The sequence below is a fragment of the Sinocyclocheilus anshuiensis genome, unplaced genomic scaffold (genome assembly GCF_001515605.1).
Source record: "Sinocyclocheilus anshuiensis isolate Anshui unplaced genomic scaffold, SAMN03320099.WGS_v1.1 scaffold816, whole genome shotgun sequence".
NCBI classification, from domain to species: Eukaryota; Metazoa; Chordata; class Actinopteri; order Cypriniformes; family Cyprinidae; genus Sinocyclocheilus; species Sinocyclocheilus anshuiensis.
In genome coordinates this window covers 1,284,672-1,311,259 of record NW_015554154.1, presented here as the reverse complement: position 1 = coordinate 1,311,259, position 26,588 = coordinate 1,284,672, and the positions used below count along the sequence as shown (strand labels likewise).

At 38.8% G+C, this 26,588-nt stretch overlaps 1 protein-coding gene and 1 long non-coding RNA gene across 3 annotated transcripts in view; both read right to left on the bottom strand.

Moving 5' to 3' along the window:
* Positions 1 to 26,588, bottom strand: part of LOC107670741 (disintegrin and metalloproteinase domain-containing protein 10-like) — an 82,633-nt gene that overhangs the window by 49,113 nt on the left and 6,932 nt on the right. For both annotated transcript variants that reach the window (XM_016463463.1, XM_016463464.1), the window contains exon 2: positions 6,980 to 7,130. In XM_016463463.1, the coding sequence (XP_016318949.1) occupies positions 6,980 to 7,130 (151 nt within the window). The remainder of the gene's footprint in view (positions 1 to 6,979; positions 7,131 to 26,588) is intronic.
* Positions 14,376 to 26,588, bottom strand: part of LOC107670745 (uncharacterized) — a 16,040-nt gene continuing 3,827 nt past the window's right edge. Inside the window, exons 2-3 of the long non-coding RNA XR_001632115.1 lie at positions 16,939 to 16,944; positions 14,376 to 14,480 (exon numbers count right to left, since the gene is read on the bottom strand). This is a non-coding gene — a long non-coding RNA (uncharacterized LOC107670745). The remainder of the gene's footprint in view (positions 14,481 to 16,938; positions 16,945 to 26,588) is intronic.

Sequence of the window (26,588 nt, the reverse complement as noted above, 5' to 3'; positions counted from 1 at the left end):
AATAATAATAATAATAATAACAGTTATTCTCTATGCTATTTTTCAATGTTTCATGTGATGCAGGTGTTTTTTTTCCCTTTAGGTTTTTTTCTATTAAAAAAGCATAAATTTTTCATAATGTTTAGTGAAATTATTTGGTAGTCTGAGGTGGAATGGGGATTCGGGAAAGGGGGGCAGATTTTTTTAATAGGTTTAAAGGGGGGCGCGACCAAAAAAGTTTGAGAACCACTGGTCTAAAGTTAACAGACAGTGTTTAAAAAGTGCAGTCCACATGTTTACATATGTTTATTACAGTGACTTTGAATTACCTAAAGTAGTGTGGTAAAGCAACAGATGTGTTTTTATATTTCTGCAATCTACTGTGTGATTTGTTACTGACTTTCATATTGATGTTTACACCAGGCTTATTGTCAGTGCTTTATGTTGTCATAATTATTACATGCTTACAATGTTGGAAATTCAACAAATCAGTCAATATACTGTGATTGTAGTTGTTAAATAAAAATGTCATTCATATCAATTCATGCATCACCTAATTTCATCGTAACATATAGGCCTGGCCTACAGAAAAGAACATTTATGTTTAATCTATCTAATAGTGTGTTGGTCATACTATACAATGATTCATAGCTTGTCTTTGTTGAATAATACAGAACATAAAGAGCTTTAAAAAAATAATTGCATATTAAATCGCAATCTTGGTAAAAAAAAAAAAATCGCAATTAGATTATTTTCCAAAATCGTTCAGCCCTATTTGTATGTATTTAACAGTCAAAGTAACCACTGTTTATGAGACCAAAGCAGCAAAAAATGCAAATCACAGGTTTCCCATAAGATCAAACTGATGTGAGCTGAAAAGCTGAAAAACATTCATAAAAATGACAAGCTAACCTCCTCTACCTTCCTGTTACTTTGACACTGATGTATACAGTTACTTCCCTAGAGGTTAAATCACAAACTCTCAGTTCAGCTTTGTTTATTTGGAGACTTTTTTTTAATCAACTGAGAGATGACATAGCCAGCCTAAGCTTTTTGTTTTCCTAAGCCTTGCCAATACCTAAAGGCCTTGGGGAAGTTATGGGCAGCTGTCTTACTTCAGTATGCCATCATAAAGTTACCAGTCCAAACCCTCATTCATGAATAACTGGGATTCTATATCCATTGTGCCTTTGAGCTAGACACTTGAGTCTGGGTTACTCCAGAGGGACTGTGCCATAGATGATGTACTCCAAGTCACCTTGGATAGGAAAGTGACTGCTAATGTACGGCAATGTAATGCAAATACACTGCTCGTTCTGACTATGACATCACTTCAACTCATGAATCTCCTGCATTGTTAAATATTCATTCACTCGTAAGCCTCTCTGCTTCTGCGGAGGGGAATGAGTGCGGCTGTGGACTCACCTTGGAGAGATTAGCTCCAGGGCTCATTCTGTTCCACCTCTGGCATGATGCTCCACTGCGGCTTAAACCGCTAATCCCAATAGGCAAAACACAGTAAATGTACCCCCACACACACACACTTGCTGCGCTGCGCTGCACTGCACTGCACTGCTCTCTTTCAAACAATACACTGCTTTCAGCCACAGACAACTGTTTTCAGGCACACCACCCCAAACACCAAGGCTTGTTTTATGCAAACTATCCAGCAGTTAAATACAACACACTGGCTCTTTTCAAGAGATGGGATAGAGGACTATTTGGGCCAGAGAGTATAGTCCCTACTGAACAAAACCCTCCTGAGACACACATAAAAAAATATATATAAATAAAATGTGTTACACTGGAGTTCATATAGGGAATCTGTGTATGCAGGAAAGTAGAAGGTTGTGTATATCACGTGACTCTTGTATTTTGTGATAAATAGCTTAGGGATCCACAATATATCTGTATCGTACTGATGATTGGTATTGGTTGATAATGGATATACACTACGGTTAAATACTATGGAGTCAGTTACAATTGTTAATGTTTTTGAAATAAATCTCTTATCTTCACCAAGGCTGCATTTATTTGGTAACAAATACAGTAAAAAGGTTTTCTATTTTAATAGTTTAAAATTGAATATATTCCTTTATATAATTTATATATTCTATTATAAATCATAAAATAATAACATATAAGGTAACAAATACAGTAAAAAGGTTTTCTATTTTAATAGTTTAAAACTGAATATATTCCTTTATATAATTTATATATTCTATTATAAATCATAAAATAATAACATATAATGTGTGTGTGTGTGTGTATGTCAGTGGCGTTCCGTCCATATAAACTGCGAATGCGCCGCATACCCAGGCCGTCTGAGAGAATGATTTCACGGGCTAATTAATATAAACATGATTATAAATTGATCCCTTGTCATTTGAGATGTGACTTAAAGCTTAATAAAGTGTTGGGAATAAGCATGTAAAATTACTTATTTGAAAACAACGGTAATTTTCTGTAAATCTAAATCAGTTGGAAATCAGGAAGGGGGCCAACACTTTTTCACACCACTGTAAACATGATTATAAGTCGATCCCTTGTCATTTGAGATGTGACAAAGTTTAATAAAGTGTTGGGAATAAGCATGTAAAATTATTTATTTGAAAACAACGGTAATTTTCTGTAAATCTAAGTCAGTTACGGTTGCTTCCGGGCGAGCGGATTCTCCTCAGCTTTCTCGCCTCTGCTCTATTGCTATGACTCTTCAGGATTATAGCGCGTTCTCAGTGATTTGCTGGTCTGCGGGAGATTTCATGCGCGAGGAAGCTGTCCGCAAAGCGCTCGCCCAAGCAGAAAAAATGCGCTGTTGCTGTCAGATCTCAATTGCAGAAAATTGACTAAATCATATGAAAAAAAACATCATAACTGTATATTTTCCGTATACTTGTGTCGCTTACAATTAAAGTCCTTTTCTGATTTTATTGTTGTTTGCAACTAGACATGTGCCGGTATTCGGTAATGCGATATATCACGGTAATGGTTATGCACGATATTGTTATCATGGGCACTTCTAAATACCGTGAATAATTATATATTACAAATTATTCAGAATTGTGAATGCATTTTAAGAACACTTTTCCCATCAACTGGTCAAAATGCACAACACCACTGTATGCTGCGTGAAAGACGCTTGCGCACTCTGACATAAACAAGCACTCTGACATAAACAAGCGTGGATGAGAATAAATGTTCAGTTATTTTTGTTATAAGAAAAAAGTTATTAAACCTGTTATACTGTATTATGACAGCACTTTTTTTTTAAACAAAATTTAAATATCGTGATAATACCGTATACCATAATAAAAGCATTAGCAATTAATCGCAACATGAAAATTTGATACCGGCATACCCCTATTTGCAACGTTACTTGGCAATATTTTAAAGATTATTATTATTATTTTGTTTATTTACTTATTTAATTAAAATAGTTTTTTTGTGTATGTTTTGCATGGTCTATTATTGGAGTAGAGTCACCCAGGTGGGAGACACTCCTATTCACTGGGAATGAATGAATGAATTAATGCAGAGACATATAGTGTGGGGGAATCTCCCCACCCTCCGAATATTACGTATCATGAAGTAACTAAGTTATTTGGCGGTTTTTACTCGGAAAAGCAGCTGTTTTCTAGCATTCGAATAACTACCTGAAACTAGGCTATAGAAGAAGGAAAGGACCAGCTTAAACCAGCATCCCAGCGTCAAAACATACCTAACCAGCATATGCTGGTTTTTTCAACAGGGATATAGTGCGGGGGAATCCCCCATCTCCCCACCCTCTGAATATTACATATCATAAAGTAACTAAGTTATTTGGCGGTTTTTACTCGGAAAAGCAGCTGTTTTCTAGCATTCGAATAACTACCTGAAACTAGGCTATAGAAGGAGGATTGGAGATTAATTTCCTTTGCAAATAAAGTAGGAATGTGCATACTTTTAAATCGACACCTGCCACGGTGTTTTCCTTTTTGAGTGAGTCTTAAAAGCGATGAGGAGGGGGGCTTAATCTTATCACTATAAATAAACATTCAGATTGTATTTGCGATCATCTACCACATACTTAAACTTTAAAAACACTAATAATTTAATAACCCTGCTAAATGTAATCTTAGCAAAGCTCAAAATGAACAACCATTTTAATACTGTACATTATAGTGTTGTGAAGCTTAGATTCATTGTAAGCTTTAAAAACATTATTTTCAAGGCTTTAATATTGGCAACAGTGTCAGCCAGACTTTTAAAATTGGGGCATCCCTAAAATAAATTTGCCAATTTGATTTCAGAAACAATAAAAGAGTAGTACCCTAAAATATTAATATGAAGGCAACTGATCTAAGGGCAGCTTATTTACATTTCATGAAGTCTGTCTGCTCATAAGCAAGGTTTATTAAATGCAAAAGATTCTCCACCCTTGGATAATTAATCTTCTCAGTAACACATCTTCAAATTAATTATAAGTGCAATTTTCTTTCACTTTAAGTTATCAGACATTCTCATGTAGCACTTACAGACAAATGAATATATACAGCATCATTCAATGAGCACTTTAACCTTATTACATAATTAAATTCAGCATCCAAACATAATAAGGCTGATTCATGAATAATGGATTTAAAGAAAAACACTCCATCACATGTGACAAATGGCCACTTCATATGCTGTGCCACACTCAAGAGATCCTGTTAGGCACCTAAACATCAACTTGACTCACACTTTGGCCTCCCAGAACCCCTTTCACAATAGATGACCTTCATCATGTTTGAGTACAATGGCTTCAAAAGGGACCTTTGAAGTCCAAAGAGAGAAAGAGCCCTGTGAACTCCTGCAAACAAGGACCCTTGTTTACACCTGATATTAACGTCCATCTATGATGATCCATATGAGATGGATTGCTATTTACACCTGGTATTTACACGTTTAAGAAGAGTCTTTGCACTAAATATATGATGTAGTCACATGGATTTCTGACTAGATCCGAATATGGTTTAAGTAATCGGATCGCACAACATTTGGACAGTTTTCACTTAGTGTCATCCACTTTTTCTAATGTCCACAATGACTATTTGATGTAGAATCCATTGTGGCATACTCACTCACTGATAACAGCACTGCCTTTGTAAGCTGCTGTCTTCCTTTAGTCTCACTTCATGTGAAGACACAGAGAGAGAAAGAGTGAAAATAAAAGAACACTTGGGATGTTATTTTTAGGCTGCTGCTGAACACTCTTTCACACACATGCAGGCAGGATGTGTGTTTTGGTGCGCAAAAGGAATACACTAGTGCTTATGCACATGTGTGTTTGTACAGTTTGTACAGTATGGTAATCTGCACTTGAGCAGTAATTTTTGTTCTGTGCTTACTCTTTTCTTGACACACATGCATTCTTGAAAACAGATTTACAATATCATCCAAACAAATGTTGCCTAAGATGTCTACTAACTCAAAGAACAAGTCCAAACCAAACGCTCAATATGAGGGAGCTGTCAACTAGCTTTCAACATTCAATCACAGGAACACACAGACAGATCCGTCTCATCGTAGGAAAGATTATGTCATTGGGCTTAGCAGGCTCAGGTCTTCCTGTCCTTTGGTCCTTGTTTTCATATAGCAGGGTCAGAAGGGAACACTACTGCCGACAAAAAGGAGGTTGAGATAAACTAAGGCAAAATGGATTTGCGCAGTATCATCACAGTCTCTTGCATGGCCTAATAAAACAAGACAATTAGTTTGTATGCTTGTTATTTAATTTAAAGCTTTGTTGAAAGGCATCTGTAAAAAGTTGCTAAAAAAGACACATGCCTTGGTTTCTAAAAACAAAGGAAAAATGTTTTCACAGTAATGCACTTACAATGGAAGCCCATTGGGGCATGTTTAAAATGCAGCAAATAAATGTTAAAATGAATGTGTCGCTGGTCATTTGCATAACGTTAAGCTCTGCTCAACTTTGTTTCTTTGCCATGGGTATCTTTTGCTTGTGTCAACGAAAAGCGCCAACTCTTGTTAAAAATGAATAATATCCCATCACTTTGCTGCTGCAAATTGCTGTCAGTATGAGCAACCCTTTGGACTGTAAAAAACTGTACAGATCAAGTTATTTTTCAAATGAATAATTCATGTAAGAATGTTAACAAAAATACAAGCTTTCCATTTCTGCTTTTAAACCTTATGATAAATATGCACAAAAGGCTTTCATGGGGAGAGGCTGTACATGTTAATAATTTTTATTTAAACTGAGGTACGAGTTGAAAGTATTTTCTGTGGTAATCGACATCATGCTACAGATGCTGCAGAGGTGAACTTGTATCAAACCTGCAATAATTCTTTCATGAAGACCCAGTGCAATTTCATCAGTTTCTCTCCTTCATCAGAGACTAAAAAAATGTATCTTTCTAAAATCCCTGTAGTGAAATAAAGACTACAAAATAGGTTTGTGTCAGATGAAATCTGTAGATTAAATATAGAGGAGAATGTAGAGTAAAAAGCTGGCAGCTATATTAAAGTTACTACAATGAGAGCAATGAACTGTTAATTTACTACTGAGATATAATGTCATAAAGCTGTCAGACAGTGTCTGTTATCAGAATGGAGCAAATCATATCCTGTGTAAATCTTGACTGGGCATATTACTACACTGCCTCAGGTGCAATTATATGGCACCAGTTGTACCATCCAAGAACAGAACGATGCTAAAGACATGCTCACAAACCACAGAAACGGGAAGCATTATGTCAGCGGGCTGCTTGCCAGACCCCAAAGATCTAAGCCTGATCAATTTGTTTCCGCATTGCCTGGAGCGCTGAATCACTGGGGGTCTCTATCATTCTGTATTGCTCTGTGAAAAGTGTAACCTCAGGTAGAACAATCCAGGGTCAATCCTAAAGAAAAAAAAAACATACAGAACGCAAGATCTGTGAAGCTCGTTTCCCCTCATAAATGCTCAGAGGACGAGTATTAACATATTCAACAGTTGAGCAGAAAAGAAGGCTTGGCTGACCTGCCGTGAGCGTGGAAGTCCAGGTGCAGGAACTGGTCCTGGTGAGACAGAGCTCTCTTAGCCCTCTGGTGCTTGCTGTGCAAGACGTCTGTGTCGTAGGACAGGCCTTCGTAATGTCGAATGTACTTGCTCAGGGGTTTCCCATTCTGACCTACAGAATAAAAGAAGGAAGAGAGAGAAAGACAGATGAAACTCAGGGACAGATTGTGATCTGACTAGCCATTACTGAACACAAGATTTGGTGCAGAAGCTTGACAGGCAAACTGTGGTGACAGAGTGGGCATAAACCTCTGTGACTGCTGGAATTACACTTTGAGCTGCAACATGACTCATTATCCGTAAATTACAAGGCTTAGGCCCGTTTCACACATCCTGTGTCTGCAGCGTGTAAGCAAATCAGCATTACAGCAGGGCACTGAGCTTTCAAACCGACAGAGTTTCTGCTGCGTAATACATCTGTGGCTCTATGGGAGCTGTTTTAACCAGATGGGAGACTGGACACATGCCCAGGGCACCATGACAGGGATGGGCAACACGTAGTGCCAAAAACAAACAAACAAACGAACAAAAAAAGAATGTGGAATTCCAGTTCGTCACACTGAATTTACCCTTAAAACAGCCATAAATTATAAAATAATTACCGGGATCCGGCCACGATTGGAAAAAAATGGCAAACTACAACTACAACTACAACTCAATCAGCAGTATTTGGCCGGCAATGCCATTGCCCAGCAAAAGTGATTATGAATTTATTGCTGTCTTGGAGCCTCTTGTATGATTATAATTACTGTATAATTTTCCATCTGCTTTTGCATTTTTTTGTAAAAATAACTTGATTTGGTAAAGATAATAATTATAAAACATAAACTGCATTTATGTGTGTGAAAAAATGTATAATAATATATAATATCATTAAAAAAAAAAAATACTATAAAGCACAGCAAAATAGGCTAAATTTACCCTTAAAACAGCCATAAATTATAAAATAATTACCGGGATCCGGCCACGATTGGAAAAAAATGGCAAACTACAACTACAACTACAACTCAATCAGCAGTATTTGGCCGGCAATGCCATTGCCCAGCAAAAGTGATTATGAATTTATTGCTGTCTTGGAGCCTCTTGTATGATTATAATTACTGTATAATTTTCCATCTGCTTTTGCATTTTTTTGTAAAAATAACTTGATTTGGTAAAGATAATAATTATAAAAAATAAACTGCATTTATGTGTGTGAAAAAATTTATAATAATATATAATATCATTAAAAAAAAAATACTATAAAGCACAGCAAAATAGGCTAAACAAATGTAGTATGAATACTACCATCTGTAAATATGGGCATGAATATGAATATGTGTGGCTTATGTGTGAAGCTGGCTTTATACTGTCATAACCTACATTAATAAGCGGAGCAGAGAACATAGAGGAAAAAAAAACGAACTACTGTCATATGTGCATGAGGGCACTTATATTTTCCACTTCTATTGTGGGAAAGTACAGTTTATGGTTTTTCCCTCCCATCCTTCCTCAGACTCAAAAAGCAACTTCCTGGCACAGTAGCATTTATGTTAAGAATAGCCTGACCTTAGCAGGGAGCGTTTACTTCGTCACAACTCTATAGTATCTGCTCCAACAACAGTTGTTACCCACAGCGATCCATACATTTCATCTCACGAACAGCTTTTCTAGTCCCTTTACTTCACAAGCCTGAAATCTTGACAGGATGATGACAGTTATATACTCTGTTTATTTTGGAAAAGGCAATGTAGTCTGACAGTGTATAAAAGAGCCTATAAGACAATATGACTAATAAGACACTCCAACCTCTGGGTGACTGGGTGAGTATTTTCAGAGGAAGAACTTTGACACTGGCTTTCCATCAGTCAACACAACCTACAGAGAACCAACCTTTTCCTGTTTTGAATCTAAAGGCTGATTTATACTTTTGCGTCAAACCTACGCCGTAGCCTACGCATGGACGCACACCCTACGCCGTAGCCTGACGTGCATCTCTCCAAAAATCTAACAGCAGAACCCCTCCCTCCAAATGTACTTGAGTTTTGTGTGTGTTTATGTGCACTTTAATAGATTTTAATGTTACACCTTCTTATATAAAATAAAACAAAGCAAAGAACAAGTATCTTATCATTTATTATACTACATAGCATTATACATCACTAGTTGTCCGCGACAAACAATGTTGATCTGCCATGGTAGGGATGTAACGATTACCGGTTTGACGATAAATCAAGATAAAATTCGATGTAGCAGATAAAATACATATAATCTTTTATTAATCAATTATCATTTTGACATTTTGAAATGTGAGGTTTACCTTTTTATTTAACTTTTTAAAAGCTTTATTTGAACATTTACATTAGATATTTCAACATGCTATTAAACTGTTTTCAGTCAAGTTATTTAAAATCCGAACATCATTGGTAATGTTACTGTTTTAGTGATTATGCAAACAAAAAGTCATTTTATTTGTTGTTTGTTGATTTTTAAATATAAAACTTGGTGAAGCGATTTATGTGTCGGTTCTTTTTTAACATCTCCAGCACATTTTAACAATACCGATATTATCAGTGATAATACCGATAACGGTGATAATTTTGGTCACTATAATCGTGATAATTTTCATACCGTTACATCCCTATTCCACATAACAGTCAAGATCACTTTTGAGGGTATAACTGTCATCGGCACACACCTTAAGCTTGCCTTTATTAAAGGCACACACAGAGACCTGGTAGCCTGAATGGCCAATATCCACAAACACCACTGTTCTTGGCTTTTCTTCAGGGCGGAAAGGCTACGGCGTAGGTCCGACGCAGAAGTATAAATCATCCTTAACTCTACCTCCCCTGGGCTTCAACCATGTCTGCTATAACAATAAGCCTCAAGCACCAAAATGGCTTGAATAGAGCGGTTCCTTTTACTCTGAGAACAGAATAACGGCTGTGCAAGAGGGCCATCAGCACTGATGGGTCAATCCTGGAGACGGTCTGAACCGATTTATGCCTCTGTACAACAAAAATTGAATGTCACCTTATACTTTAGATTAGGGCTGGGCAAAAAAATCGATTTTTCGATATATTGTTTTTTAAAATGTGGTCTATTCAATATCGATTGTCAAAGGCCACGAATCTATTTTTTTCCATTTTTATTTCCGCAAACATTGAACATAAGATTTACGTTAATCTTATTACTTTCAAATGTGTTGCACACCAGAGCTATGCAGGCTAGTCACACAGGGGCAAATATATGTGCATTGCTTTCAGAGGCATTGGAAGACTCACTAAGAAAGACCCGGTCATTGTGACCGACAACGCTACTAACATGATACGTGCCGTGGAGATGATGGCGCTGCTTCATATTGGCTGCTTTGCTCACACAATAAATCTGGCATCGCAAGCTGCGCTGAAACTTCTGGCCATCTCTCGGTTGCTAGGTCGAGTTAGGCGCATAGTGACATTCTTTCACAGGAGCGCTAACGCTAACAAAGTTTTCAAAGAAAAACTAATTCTACTTAACTTGCCCTGTCGCAAACTTAAAATTGACGTGGTGACCAGGTGGAACAGCGCGCTGGACATGCTCGACAGATTTTTGGAGCAGCAACCGGCAATCTCAGCTGCACTTCTTTCTCCTGAAGTCTAAGACCCGGTCATTGTGACCGACAACGCTACTAACATGATACGTGCCGTGGAGATGATGGCGCTGCTTCATATTGGCTGCTTTGCTCACACAATAAATCTGGCATCGCAAGCTGCGCTGAAACTTCTGGCCATCTCTCGGTTGCTAGGTCGAGTTAGGCGCATAGTGACATTCTTTCACAGGAGCGCTAACGCTAACAAAGTTTTCAAAGAAAAACAAATGCTACTGAACTTGCCCTGTCGCAAACTTAAAATTGACGTGATGACCAGGTGAAACAGCACGCTGGACATGCTCGACAGATTTTTGGAGCAGCAACCGGCAATCTCAGCTGCACTTCTTTCTCCTGAAGTCTGTCGGAGCGAAAAGGATCTTTGCACTTTGACAGAGGCAGATATAACTGTGGCAGAGGACATCGTGAAAGCTCTTCAGCCGATGAAAAGTGCAACTCTGGTGATGTCTGGAGAGAACACCGCTACTCTCTCTATTATTGCACCATTGCACGCACAGCTCCTTGATGAGATGCGCTCGACTGCCAGTGATTGGACTGTCATTAAGGAACTCAAATCTGCCGTGCATGACAACTTGAAGTTTAGGTATGTTTACAAAAACAGCTAGTACTATCTATAAAATGTAAAATTTGTGTGAATGTTACAACAGATTACATTCTTGTTAATTGTACGTTTGTGTATGTTGATGCCATAATGCAATTTAAATGTGATTGTCTAATCTTTAAAGATATGCAAATCTAAAAGAGAAGCTGCATGTTGTACCTGCCCTGGACCCTCGTTTCAAGACTCTTCCTTTCATCTCTGAAGAGGAACGCGAGGACACATTTACAACATTGATCAGTGAGATGGTCACTCTGGAGCAAGTTAAGGCACATGATGTATGTTGCATAAAGTTTTAAAACTGAAAATGTAAACAAACCAATATTTATTAACTGCATATAAATATAATAAATTAAAGTAAAATAATAAAATTTCTGTATGGTGGAGATGGGCAACATTAAATTCAAATACAATTTAAATTTATATTTTCCTTGTTTTTAACTATCTATCAGCAGCAAGGATCTGATAGTGCTGGTAATGGAGGCAGTGCACCTGTACAGGAGCAAAAATCCCTTGGTGAAGGTGACCCCTCCCCAGCCCCACCAAAGAGGTCAAAAGAATTCTGTGCGCTGTTGGATCTGCTTGGGGCAGCCTATGCACCAGTGGCTAAAGTAGTCAGTGCTACTGCTGCAGACAGGGCACGGGAAGAAGTTGTCAAATACAGAGAAGTTACACCTATACCTCTCTCAGAAGATCCACTTAAGTGGTGGTGTAAGCATGAAGGAGTGTACCCACTTTTGTCCCTCCAGGCAAAACGATATCTTTGTGTTCCAGGGACCAGTGTCCCAGCTGAAAGAATTTTCTCCACAGCTGCATCATGTATGAATTTCTTTCTTCTGTTGAACACAAATGAAGATATTTTGAAGAATATGGGTAAACCAAACAGTTGATGGGCCCTATTGACTTACTGAAATATATTCCATATATTGAAATATATGGAAGTCAATGGGGACCAAAATTTTATTGTACCCAAGTGTACCTAAAATAAAAAGTGTTTAATATACAGGTTTGTGGCTCTTATGTTCACTGTTCATTTTTTATAAATATAGGATTTGTATTAAATCTATATTCATTCATATAGTCAAATCGAATCGATAATCGAAATCAAAAATCGAATCAAAATCGAATATCGAATCGAAAATCGAAACCGAATCAAATTGGAACATCTGAATCGATACCCAGCCCTACTTTAAATGACAAAGTATTTTTCACAAATAAATAAATATTTAATAAAAAATATAATAAAAAAAAGGAAGTAAACACTGTAACCAACAGGGCACTCAGTATTCTCAGTATTGGGATTTGGGAATCATATTTTTTCCAAATAAAGCCAAGGTAACACTCATTTTACATACAGCACACAGTGGAAATGACATGAATATGGCAGTGGGCAAATGCATAAAGCGCAGCATAATTTGAAATCACGAGTTTAAAGTTTGTCGATCGCGCATCTCTAGTGAAGCTGAACTCTCCACCTGTCCGCATTACATTCGCACGGATCGACCGTCAAGCAGAGAACACGCAATCATGCAGGATACAAATGCACACTTGTCGACCACTAGTCACAGGGCAATTATTCCTGCAATCTAGTGTTCAAGAGTTGGCTCAGAGCTCTGTAATGCTGCATGTTCTATCGAGAAGCATTACATTTTTTTTCTTCTCAAATGTTTCTCAACTGCTTTCAAAAGCTTACCAGAGCACACTGAGAATACATCAAGTTCAGAAAAATGCTTTAATGTTAATTATAATTCCATCGGCCAGAGGCTACTAGTTAAAAGGGTACTGCAACCAAAAATGAAAATCCTGGTACCAAACCTCATTTGGTTCCAAACCCAGTCAAGAGTTTCTCAGTTTTCAAGAGTTTCAATCTGTTCCTACTGTATGGCTTCAGACACATTTATTGTTTGACGAATTTTCATGGGTGAAAACCAGTCATTTCAACAGGAATCTACACAATCTGGAATTCTGTGTGAGAGTGAAAGATTTCACTGCATTGTACCGCATTGACAAACAGAAAGCTGCTTAGTTTGATGTGAAGCTGTACTTCATACATTGCTACACTACTGACAATAGACAATGTGGCTGCACCTTAAGAATAATACAGTGCATGAGTCTATGGAAAAAAATGTTTTTGTCTGTTTTAGAGCTTGACAGCTCATGGCCACTATTGCTTTGATTGTACAGAAAAAGAGCACCTTTAACATCCTTCAGTGTTCTCCTTTTGTGTCCCACAAGAGGGCAAGTAAAAGAAGACTGAATTTTAATTTTATGGAGAACTATCCCTTTAACAAAAAAAATACTACAAAATATTTGACCATCACAGAAGAACAAATCACGCACATTTGCAACACTATCAACACTTCACACTTCTCAATGGCTGAGACATTTTAGAAGCAGAAGAAATGAAATTTCCGCATGGCATTCTGCCATCCACCAAGTCTCATTTCAAGAGAAAAATCAGTGTCTTTCCTAAGAAACACAACAAATAAAAAGTAAACAGCAGGGCCGCTTTCTCAGCAAACAGGTTCTGTTCATCTTCTAATGAATGAATTTTGACAGAAGCTGAGAAACACCTGACCTGATGGTTTGCAGCTGTTGCACAGCTTTAATCATAAAACACTATCGCAGAAAGCACGTGATGATGATTTCCTGCTGATTACAGAACCGGCTTTTTTAACAAAATGCGCACGACAATCACATTCGATTAATCATGCAGCCCTAATCGCAAGATGACACTTTTCTATTCTTAACAGATGCTCAGGTTGTGAGATAAAACGGTAATAAAAGAAATCAAAAACAAGGCCAGAAACAAACTGCACAATTGGCAGAGAGTGAATGGGAGGAAGGCTGAAAAAGAGTGTGTGTGTATATTGGCTGGGAGTATCAGTGCAGACTGTTTGTCCACCTGTACAGCAGTGATAAAATCCTCCTCTCATCTTGCTGTGGAGAGAGAGAGAGAGAGAGAGAGAGAGAGAGAGAGAGAGAGAGAGAGATAAGAAACTTTTCTCAGATAAGAGAAGTTGACCAGATACAGACTCAGCGGACACAAGCTGATGATAGAGACAGACAGACACAGAAAAACATGGCTGCCACCGGAACAGAGATTGTGTTCACACTGTGACCTGAATCAGATGGAAACAGAACTGCACTTCCTAACAGAATGCCCCAAATACACAGATATACGGACAGTGTTCTATGATAAAATACAGCTGATCCATCAGACATTTAAAACTCTTTCAAACCAGGAGAAACTGCCGTATCTGTTAGGAGAACACAAGAACTGCTGTGTGTTTGCTGCTCAATATGTGTCTGCCTGTCACCATAGAAGAGAAAACTCTCAATCTGCCCTGATCTGATGTTTCTAGCACATGTAGATTATATTATGCCAAATTACTGTATTATATTACTTACATGTATATTTTGCTTCTGTAAATATGTCTAATCCCTTATTTTATATTTATTTCTAGTTTATATACTTACATACATTAGTAATTCATTTTGCACTACATGCTTAATACTTTTTATATATTATTATTATTATTACTATTACTATTATTATTATTATTATTTTTCTTTCTGTTAATACATGTGTACTATTTGTAAGCAGTCCAGCTGCAATTGCTTTGGCAATACAAATGTATAATTTTTGTCATGCCAATAAAGCACTCTTAAATTGAAATTGAAATTGAGAGAGAGAGAGAGAGAGAGAGAGAATAAATCAGGAGCAGTACTGCCTCAGCAGAGCAGAACGCTCCAACACTCATTCCAATTCCACACACATTAGTGCTCCACCTCCCCAACTCTCCTATCTACCTCACTCTCAAGGCAAACTCTTTTTTTTTTTCCCCAGCGTTCCTCTCTCTTTAGCCCTTTATATTCGATTCAATGCACTGTGCAGACTGAAAAAAAGGTTCAATGAACTGCTTGATTACATGATTTCATGCCAGCAGTTACCTTCACGGTTTAGTAGGTTGGCACAGTTATCAGTCCTGTTTGGAGCGCTAAATATGGTTAAGGTTAGACAGTGCGCTTATGAAGATATATTAGATATTCTAGTGACTTCCTGACATTTTTAGGACTCACAATTGAATTTTGAGAGTACATTTTATAGATAGATGCTACATGAACTAGTCAATGCATAATTAGCTACTTTCACACAAGAATCTCACTATATCAGAACATTGACAACCAGTCAAACATCAGTACCAAAATTCTGTTAAAACTCTGTGAAGTCACTTAACAGAACTGACCTTCACACAGCTGCATTGCTGAGCATCTATCCTATTTGACTACTTTTCTTACCACAATCTAATCACGATTATTGAGTCACGTGTCACAGGCTTATAACTAAATGCCATAGAGCTCCTTCAGAGCTTTGTGATTGGCTTTGTGATCAAGCACTTTAACAGCAGTTTTTCAGTCAAAGCGTCCTAACCTCAAAAAGATGTGAAGTGCAGCATTCGTTTGCTGACAGATGATGTCCACAAATCCTAAAAGAGACCTTAAAGTTTTTTGAGCTGCTGTCAGCCTATAATGCCTTGAAATAGTGTCTATGTATGTAGGCAGCTCACAAACTTTAGAAGATAATATGTTGAGTGTACAAGACAAGAAGAAAAACAACAACACTGTCAAATTATTTAAATGTACAGCTTGTTTCAAGGTTGGCTTGAACGACATCGTTTCACATGTCTTAAGGCCAATTCACACTGCACAGACAAACGGCAACAAACACCAACAGTGTGTTGCCCCTTTTGGCGTTGGTCGGAGTTGTTTTTAACCCGACTGAACATGCTTAATCTGCGTTTGTTGGGTTGTGGAATGTCTGAGCAGTGTGAAATGATTTTACAACAAACTCTGGCATAATCTGACGTGGCCACGAACCATTGCCATGACGATGCGCATATTTCACTTAAAGCGTGCTTCACCCATGGCCTCTTTCTTTTTATTTGCCATCTTTTTAGGCGAAGAATGACACGCAAAGACATTAATAACAGTAAAATTTTGATTGTGGTTACAGGATCATCAGTTTCTTCCCCAGTCAGACTTACACCATCTACACCAGACGCAAACAGCGCGACGCGACAAAATACAATAGAGGTTCTATTGATTATAATCAGTGACGTTGTCTTCACTGGATGCGGCGTGATGCGACAACTGACACGTCCGGTGAAGATACGGTGTTACTTGACTCTCTGTGACTCGAAGTTTGTTGGTGTTTGTTGGGGCAGTGTGAACATGATAGTTATTTTTCATAAAATTCTACATCCAACAGCAAACTTGAGCCAACTTGTTTGTTGGCATTTGTCTGTGCGGTGTGAATTGGCCTTTAAGAGACAAGGACACTTATATCTATGGACTAATGGACAACTGTCCCGTTTTAGCCTTGTTTCCATGGCAACTTGGCACTTTGCTTTTTAAAAAAATTAGTAATTTGCCCGCTCATCTTTAGCCCTGTTACCTGGAACTAGAGTCAGCCAGTGAACCATAGCTGAGAAGCATAGTGGTATACATCTTTGGATGCTTTTCCTTCAGTCATTTTGCAATGACTGGAGCCTTTAGCCAGGAGGTTATGTCATCAGATGGTTACCAACGATCCTGAAGTGTTTCGACCCTTAACCATAACACTCTCCTGTTGGCGGGTCAGCAGTGGTGGCCAGCCACTACTCACTCCCTCCTGGCTGCCTGCTCAACTCCTCCCTCCTGCTCCAAATCCAACAAGAGGCTCTCTCTGCTTCCTCCCCCAGTCTTCGCACTGCCTTCTTTCTCTCAGTCCCCCTCAGTCCAACGTCTGTCATCAGCTTCCAGGCTGACTGGGCTGGGAAGCCCCTGCATCCCACCTCGACTGGGTACAACCATGTCTGCCAGCCTTTGTCCCAGCAGTCCTGCACCAGGTCTTTATAGCTTTCAGGTTCAAGATGTAATGACAGGGAAGTGATGTTTTATCAGAAGCAAATGGGACAAATTTGCTCTATACAAGTAAAGTGCAACATAAAGTGCAAGAAGCAAGTGTCCATCTCATAGTCCAAATCGCTGAAATCAAAGTTCAGTATTATAGTGTAAGAATGACAAAATATCCATGTGTTCTAGTCTACTAATTAGGGATGCACAGATATGAACATTTTGGCCGATACCGATAACCGATAATTCTGTATTTTTGAAAGCCGATAACCGATATGTTGGCCGATAAATCTATAATTTAATGGAACCATTAAAATGGAATCCAGAGAATAATGGAAAACAGAATTTGGTAGATAAAACTGTAAAACAATTAATTAGACAGGCTCTTTGATTAATAAAATTTGATTTAACCATTAAAACAGAGTATAGAAAATGAAAATTTGGAAATAAAACGGATTTCATAGGGCCGCTGCAGCAAAGCATCGTCCTTCTAACCCTCAAGGGGGCAAAAAGAGACGAGCGACCTAGGGTCAGGACTGTTTAACACAGGGGGACAGGAAGCAGCACCTGGGGTTTTCTGCTCCACCCCCCTCAGAGTTCAACACTTTTCTCCCGCCCCCGGGGAAACGGAGAAAGTTGTTAACGGTAAACGTTCCAAGTTCAGTTGTTTTAAGGGCCAGTTCAGCAGGTTCACTCACAGTTGTACAAGGGTCAGTGCCACAAGTTCACGGAGTACTCCCTGCAACTATTCCCCTCCCTCCACCCACGGGGTTAATGTCGAGGGCAGAGGAGAATGTTTACACGAGCAAAGAAGGTGTAAAAATAAAAGAAACTCCCACGCATCCAGGCCAAGGGCCAAGGGCGGGGAAGAATATAAAAACAACAATAAAAATTATGAAAACGAAACCAAAAGAGTCCCCACTGGAGTTGCAATGCCCTTTTTCGCCACTGGGGGGCGCCACCGCACCACCAGTGAGCGAAGGGGAGCGGAGCTCACTCGCTGCGCGAGCAGAGAGCTGGCGCGCATGCGCAGTATCTCCGTGGATTCTATCCACAATAGAGAATGGTTACAGACTCCAATTTGCTGTAAAACCACCGAGTTTCAAAGCCGGGAAAACTGTGGATAGCGGAAATAATTCCACTTCTATACGATCAACCCTGGCCTCTCCCGTTGCACAGGGACCTTCTTTCTCAGGCAAACGGGGAGATATTTCATCCTGCACCCCACAAAGTAGCGCTGTGGGCTTGGCCCGTGAGAGGATGAATTTAAATGCCATCGGGTTACCCTCTAACGTGATTGACACAATACAGAGTGCGAGGGCAGCCTCCACACGCTCTCTGTATGGTCACAAATGGAGAGTGTTTGAGCGATGGTGTGCAGAGAGGCATATTACTTCGTTTTTATGCTCTGTATCGGATGTTCTTTGCTTTATGCAAGAACTATTGGATAAAGGTAGAGCCTTTTCGACTGTAAAGGTCTATCTTTCAGCTATTTCAGCATGTCATGTGGGGCTGGATTCGGGAACGATAGGTCAGCACCCCTTGATTTGTCGGTTTATGAGGGGAGCAAGACGGCTCCGTCCGGTCACTAAATCCCTGATCCCGTCCTGGGACTTAACGGTGGTTCTGGATGCGCTTTCACAGTCTCCGTTTGAACCATTAGAGGGCATTGATTTGAGGCGTCTTTCTTTAAAGACGGCTTTGTTGATCGCTCTCACTACAGCAAAGCGCATAAGTGAATTACACGCTTTGTCAGTACATCCTTCCTATATGCAGTTTGCATTGGATGGATCGAAAGTTACGCTAAGGACTAACCCGACATTTGTTCCTAAGGTCAGGGACACAACAGGAACAAACAAATCTGTGGAATTGCTAGCGTTCTTTCCACCGCCTTTTTCTTCATCAGAGGAAGAGCGGTTACACTGTTTATGCCCGGTGCGCTCTTTGAGTGTTTATGTGCAGAAGACGAGACTGTTACGAAGGAGTAATCAGCTCTTTGTCTCTTGGGCTGACAATTATCGAGGAAGTCCTGTTTCATGTCAGCGGCTTTCTCACTGGGTGGTAGACGCGATCGTAATGTGTTATAAGGATGCAAATTTATCACCTCCACCTCGACTTCGCGCCCACTCCACGCGTGGAATGGCACCGTCCTGGGCGATGTTCAGAGGAGTTTCTATTCAGGACATTTGTGCTGCGGCGAGCTGGGCATCACCGCACACATTTGTGAGATATTATAGATTGGATGTGACAGAGTCGTCACTGGCGCATTCAGTGCTGGGAGCAGGAGCGGTGCCTGATATGTAATGCATTTTATTCAGGGCATACGCGCATATTGTCAATTCAGCAGTATAATTCACTGTGCTTGTGTTCACAGTATTATATTATGAAGTGCATCAGGTTTGCTCAAGCATTAAAGCCATGATCACTTGTTATCACCTTCCTAGGTTGCGTCTGTTCATACGTTATAATAAACCCAAACTCACAACAACATGCAGAGATGGAGTTTGAGACGCTCCACACATGTAAATGATAACAGTTCCTGTGGAACTACTGTGAACGGAGCCGCTGTGTGACACATGTACTTAACCTACACGCATGTAAATAATTAAAGCGCATATACTGTATTAGAACTGCATCGCATATAATTATTGAATTAAATCGCTATGCTTAATTGTGATTTTTAAATGGGTTTAATATATCATGCAGCCTTGGGAAACAGTCTAATAATGTGTTTTATGGATTCTCGTCCTCGAAATGCGCCACTTCTGGTATTTTGTCGGTTAGTTGACGCGAGCAAAATGAAGTCGAGGATTTAAAAAAAATCGAATAGCCTAATAAAATCGACGAATCGTGACAGCCCTATAATCTTTGAAAAATCCATCAGGGAGTATTCGGAATAAATGATCTTCAGTATCTCAGATTCAGCCTTGGACCACATTGTGAGGTCACCAAACAGCATAGCACCAAAGACTATAGAATACCCAAGACGTGTCACTCGTATAGTTTGAACGGGGAAAAATCCAACGCTTAATATGGCCGCTCAACCGCAGGATGCCCCGCCTTCTGAATGAAAGCTAATCGGCAATCACTAATCGGTAAAGCTGCATCACTGCAGCTGCTGTTAGAAGTCCCGGTTGCTATAGAAACAGTCAGCGTTCTGAGACGTGCTCTTAGGACTGTGCATGCGCACTGGCTGATCTAGCCTGAAAAATATGCTTTTTATAACGGTATTTGAGCAAAAGTAACAACATTTATGACACAGCTGTTGTCAGATTTCTTTGGTGATTTCAAATATGAAATTTAATCGTAAGCTTAGTGTACAGTTTTGTAGAATTTGATGTTTCCCCATTCAAAGAGATAGGAGTTGCACTTGCAAGAGAGGAGTTTCAAAGATGGCCGCCGAGTGACATGACTTGTCTTAAAAGGACTTTGATAGCACACATCGTTCAACAATTTGGGGTTGGTAAGAAGAAATACAATTTTGCTGCCACTTTTGATCAACTGAATGTGCCCTTGCTGAATAAAGAGTATTAATTTATTTTAAAAACAACAAATTAATCACGTCTTACCACCACTTTTGGAACTAGTTTGAGGCAACAGAAATGTCTATGTTCAAGTCCTAATTTTATGAACATTCATCAACACAAAATATAAATCATGAACCTGTCTGTTCATATCACTACTCAAGTCTTTCAACAGAAAAATAAATAAATAAATAAACACACATCACAGCCAGTTTCCTCTCCACTGTTTGCACCTATAAAAAGGTCACTAAGAGTTTTGAGTTTTTGTTCAGAACACAATGATGCACAACAACTCTATTTCTCAGCTCAGCCAACACAATAATACAAGAATAGTGAACTATTTAGAACAAGGTTGTGTGAATTTCATAATGTCACCAACACTACTGACTGAACAAATTTAATAGAGGACACAAGATGAATGCAGGGTGAAACATTCCACTGAAAATCACAATCAGTATGTCACTTAAATCTTTGTATATCCCTAAACACTGAAGCGTGAAGTTGAACTGGGTGGTACACAGTCAGAAAATTACAGGAAGTGGAAACAGCTTGGCTCATGATTTATTATGCTACGGCAGGGTTCACAGAGCATGTGTGAGGGGCCTGTGACCTTTATACTCCTTTATGTTCCTTCAGCCTATGCCATAGAAGAGATTACAGACAGAGCTCTGTGGAGAAACCACATATGACAAATGACAAATGCAAACTCAGACTTACAGTTAAGACTTTCAAAGGGTATGAAGAGACAAGACAGAAACTAATACCCTGGGATTCAAAGCACAAAAAGAATTACAGGGCTTCTGGAATTGGATTGGTCTAGCTCAAGTAACATTTTAATACTATCCTATAAAACCCTCTCTAAAAATGAAAAAAGTTATATCAAAATGTTCTTCATAAAGACCAACCCTGTATTTTGCCCAGTGCATCATAGCAATAAAGTTTGATTCAAACCCATGGGTGAACTACTGGTCAGAGATAGAAGCTTTTGAACAAATCAGTTTTTGTCTTGGACCCAAGCTGTGGGCAGTTATTGGTGAGTGTTTAATAGCGTAGAGACATTGTTTTTTCTTATGCCAAGATCTGAACTACACTTGCATGTTTAAGAGGAGCTGGACTGAGCCACTGGTAGATGTGCTCCACTTCATTTCTGTCAAACTGAGAAACATACACATTTTCAAGTAAGTGAGCCTGGGAACTCAGCAGCCAAATAATCTCCACACTTTACAAAGATCTTAAGCGGACTGAAAGTGATACTGTGGCAAAAGGGACTGGCAATTTATCCCTGGAACAAAATTAAAGGTCTATCAGCTAGAATTATATTGGTTCCTTTCTCTAGTCAGAGTTGTTTACTCATCTCTAACAGAAAACACAGGTTCTGAACAGCCGAGCTTTGCAGTGGAGAGGGTAAACTGTCCTGGAAAAGAGGGTAAAAACCAAGTCAAATATACTTTGAGGCCTGAGGTGTGAATGCCTGATTGGGTGTTATCATAAGGACACAGGGCAGGGTGAATGAAGAGAAGCTAACCTATCTGTTTGGTAACGCTCAGAGTGAAAATGGTAAGAGGAACAGTAATCTGATTATATACATAGCACTATTTATAGACAGACAAATGCCAATCACCTTCTTAAACAAGAAAATCTGCTGTAAAGAGATATATTTAGGCTGGTACAATGTCTGTTGGACAACACTTATCATATCTTACACATTCAAAGTGCAATAACATTATGATCATTAGTTTATGATTGTGGAAACGTGAAAGTCATTTATAAAGGGCTATTTTAAGTTTTTGTTTTTATTATTTAACATTAGCAGTATTATTTCAATACTTCGTATGTCTTAAATATGACAGTAGTAGTCATTATAATGGATGACTGCTGACAAATGTTTTATAGCTAATGTCCAAGGTAATGCCAATATCTATAATACAATTAAATGTGATGGGATGCAAACAAAATTATCTCTCATATACTGTATATTTAATAGGGCTGGGCGATAATTCGATAACGATAATTATCGCGATGTAATTTCTCGATAAAACAATATGAAGAGTTCGATATAATGTTTATGCGCCAAAAGGGGAACGAAACAGCGCGACTCATTTGAAGTGCGCCACTTGGACCGTTTATCCGCTCGGATCAAAGTTCAAACTACCTCGCGGCGTGAGCTCACTAGAGCAGATGCGTTTATTCGATCACGCGAGCACTAAACAGTGCTGAGAGATCCAGTGTGAAGCGCTTGAATTCAGCGATGAACACAAATGACTCAGTGAGTTAAACTAGTTTAAAGGGGTCAATTTTCAAATGATTTCAAATTTCTTAAATATTAATTAAAATAAATACAATTATTTCGGCCATCGGCCTCCCTGCTTTCCAAGATATCGGCATCGGCTGTCAAAAAAACAATATAGGTCGACCACTAGTTATAATAAACCCAAACTCACAACAACATGCAGAGACGGAGTTTGAGACGCTCCACACATTTAAATGATAACAGTTCCTGTGGAACTACTGTGAACGGAGCCGCTGTGTGACTCATGTACTTAACCTACACGCATGTAAATAATTAAAGCGCATATACTGTATTAGAACTGCATCGCATATAATTATTGAATTAAATCGCTATGCTTAATTGTGATTTTTAAATATATCATGCAGATCATGCAGCCTTGGGAAACAGTCTAATAATGTGTTTTATGGATTCTCGTCCTCGAAATGTGGTATTTTGGTATTCGGAATAAATGATCTTCAGTATCTCAGATTCAGCCTTGGACCACATTGTGAGGTCACCAAACAGCATAGCACCAAAGACTATAGAATACCCAAGACGTGTCACTCGTATAGTTTTGAATGTGGAAAAATGCAACGCTCAATATGGCTGCTCAATCGCAGGAAGCCCCGCCTTCTGAATGAAAGAGCCAATTGCTAATCGGTAAAGTCAGCGCATCACTGCAGCTGCTGTTAGAAGTCCCGGTTGCTATAGAAACAGTCAGCGTTCTGAGACGTGCTCTTAGGACTGTGCATGCGCACTGGCTGATCTAGCCTGAAAAATATGCTTTTTATAACGGTATTTGAGCAAAAGTAACAACATTTATGACACAGCTGTTGTCAGATTTCTTTGGTGATTTCAAATATGAAATTTAATCGTAAGCTTAGTGTACAGTTTTGTAGAATTTGATGTTTCCCCATTCAAAGAGATAGGAGTTGCACTTGCAAGAGAGGAGTTTCAAAGATGGCCGCCGAGTGACATGACTTGTCTTAAAAGGACTTTGATAGCACACATCGTTCAACAATTTGGGGTTGGTAAGAAGAAATACAATTTTGCTGCCACTTTTGATCAACTGAATGTGCCCTTGCTGAATAAAGAGTATTAATTTATTTTAAAAACAACAAATTAATCACGTCTTACCACCACTTTTGGAACTAGTTTGAGGCAACAGAAATGTCTATGTTCAAGTCCTAATTTTATGAACATTCATCAACACAAAATATAAATCATGAACCTGTCTGTTCATATCACTACTCAAGTCTTTCAACAGAAAAATAAATAAATAAATAAACACACATCACAGCCAGTTTCCTCTCCACTGTTTGCACCTATAAAAAGGTCACTAAGAGTTTTGAGTTTTTGTTCAGAACACAATGATGCACAACAACTCTATTTCTCAGCTCAGCCAACACAATAATACAAGAATAGTGAACTATTTAGAACAAGGTTGTGTGAATTTCATAATGTCACCAACACTACTGACTGAACAAATTTAATAGAGGACACAAGATGAATGCAGGGTGAAACATTCCACTGAAAATCACAATCAGTATGTCACTTAAATCTTTGTATATCCCTAAACACTGAAGCGTGAAGTTGAACTGGGTGGTACACAGTCAGAAAATTACAGGAAGTGGAAACAGCTTGGCTCATGATTTATTATGCTACGGCAGGGTTCACAGAGCATGTGTGAGGGGCCTGTGACCTTTATACTCCTTTATGTTCCTTCAGCCTATGCCATAGAAGAGATTACAGACAGAGCTCTGTGGAGAAACCACATATGACAAATGACAAATGCAAACTCAGACTTACAGTTAAGACTTTCAAAGGGTATGAAGAGACAAGACAGAAACTAATACCCTGGGATTCAAAGCACAAAAAGAATTACAGGGCTTCTGGAATTGGATTGGTCTAGCTCAAGTAACATTTTAATACTATCCTATAAAACCCTCTCTAAAAATGAAAAAAGTTATATCAAAATGTTCTTCATAAAGACCAACCCTGTATTTTGCCCAGTGCATCATAGCAATAAAGTTTGATTCAAACCCATGGGTGAACTACTGGTCAGAGATAGAAGCTTTTGAACAAATCAGTTTTTGTCTTGGACCCAAGCTGTGGGCAGTTATTGGTGAGTGTTTAATAGCGTAGAGACATTGTTTTTTCTTATGCCAAGATCTGAACTACACTTGCATGTTTAAGAGGAGCTGGACTGAGCCACTGGTAGATGTGCTCCACTTCATTTCTGTCAAACTGAGAAACATACACATTTTCAAGTAAGTGAGCCTGGGAACTCAGCAGCCAAATAATCTCCACACTTTACAAAGATCTTAAGCGGACTGAAAGTGATACTGTGGCAAAAGGGACTGGCAATTTATCCCTGGAACAAAATTAAAGGTCTATCAGCTAGAATTATATTGGTTCCTTTCTCTAGTCAGAGTTGTTTACTCATCTCTAACAGAAAACACAGGTTCTGAACAGCCGAGCTTTGCAGTGGAGAGGGTAAACTGTCCTGGAAAAGAGGGTAAAAACCAAGTCAAATATACTTTGAGGCCTGAGGTGTGAATGCCTGATTGGGTGTTATCATAAGGACACAGGGCAGGGTGAATGAAGAGAAGCTAACCTATCTGTTTGGTAACGCTCAGAGTGAAAATGGTAAGAGGAACAGTAATCTGATTATATACATAGCACTATTTATAGACAGACAAATGCCAATCACCTTCTTAAACAAGAAAATCTGCTGTAAAGAGATATATTTAGGCTGGTACAATGTCTGTTGGACAACACTTATCATATCTTACACATTCAAAGTGCAATAACATTATGATCATTAGTTTATGATTGTGGAAACGTGAAAGTCATTTATAAAGGGCTATTTTAAGTTTTTGTTTTTATTATTTAACATTAGCAGTATTATTTCAATACTTCGTATGTCTTAAATATGACAGTAGTAGTCATTATAATGGATGACTGCTGACAAATGTTTTATAGCTAATGTCCAAGGTAATGCCAATATCTATAATACAATTAAATGTGATGGGATGCAAACAAAATTATCTCTCATATACTGTATATTTAATAGGGCTGGGCGATAATTCGATAACGATAATTATCGCGATGTAATTTCTCGATAAAACAATATGAAGAGTTCGATATAATGTTTATGCGCCAAAAGGGGAACGAAACAGCGCGACTCATTTGAAGTGCGCCACTTGGACCGTTTATCCGCTCGGATCAAAGTTCAAACTACCTCGCGGCGTGAGCTCACTAGAGCAGATGCGTTTATTCGATCACGCGAGCACTAAACAGTGCTGAGAGATCCAGTGTGAAGCGCTTGAATTCAGCGATGAACACAAATGACTCAGTGAGTTAAACTAGTTTAAAGGGGTCATATGATGTTGCTAAAAAGAACATTATTTTGTACTGTTAATGCCGTGTCCCAGAGCAACGATTCAAAAACATTAAAACCCATTATAAACGAGGCATTTGTTGCATGCAGTGGGGACATAATTACGGATTCTAATGACTTATACTGTCTTTTTGCGCGTTGCATTGTTCCGCGCCGCGTAAACATAAAACCAATGTCTGCATTTGTGATCGGAGAAATGACAAACAACAAGCGCTACTCTACACTGCTCAAAACTCGTGTTTGAATC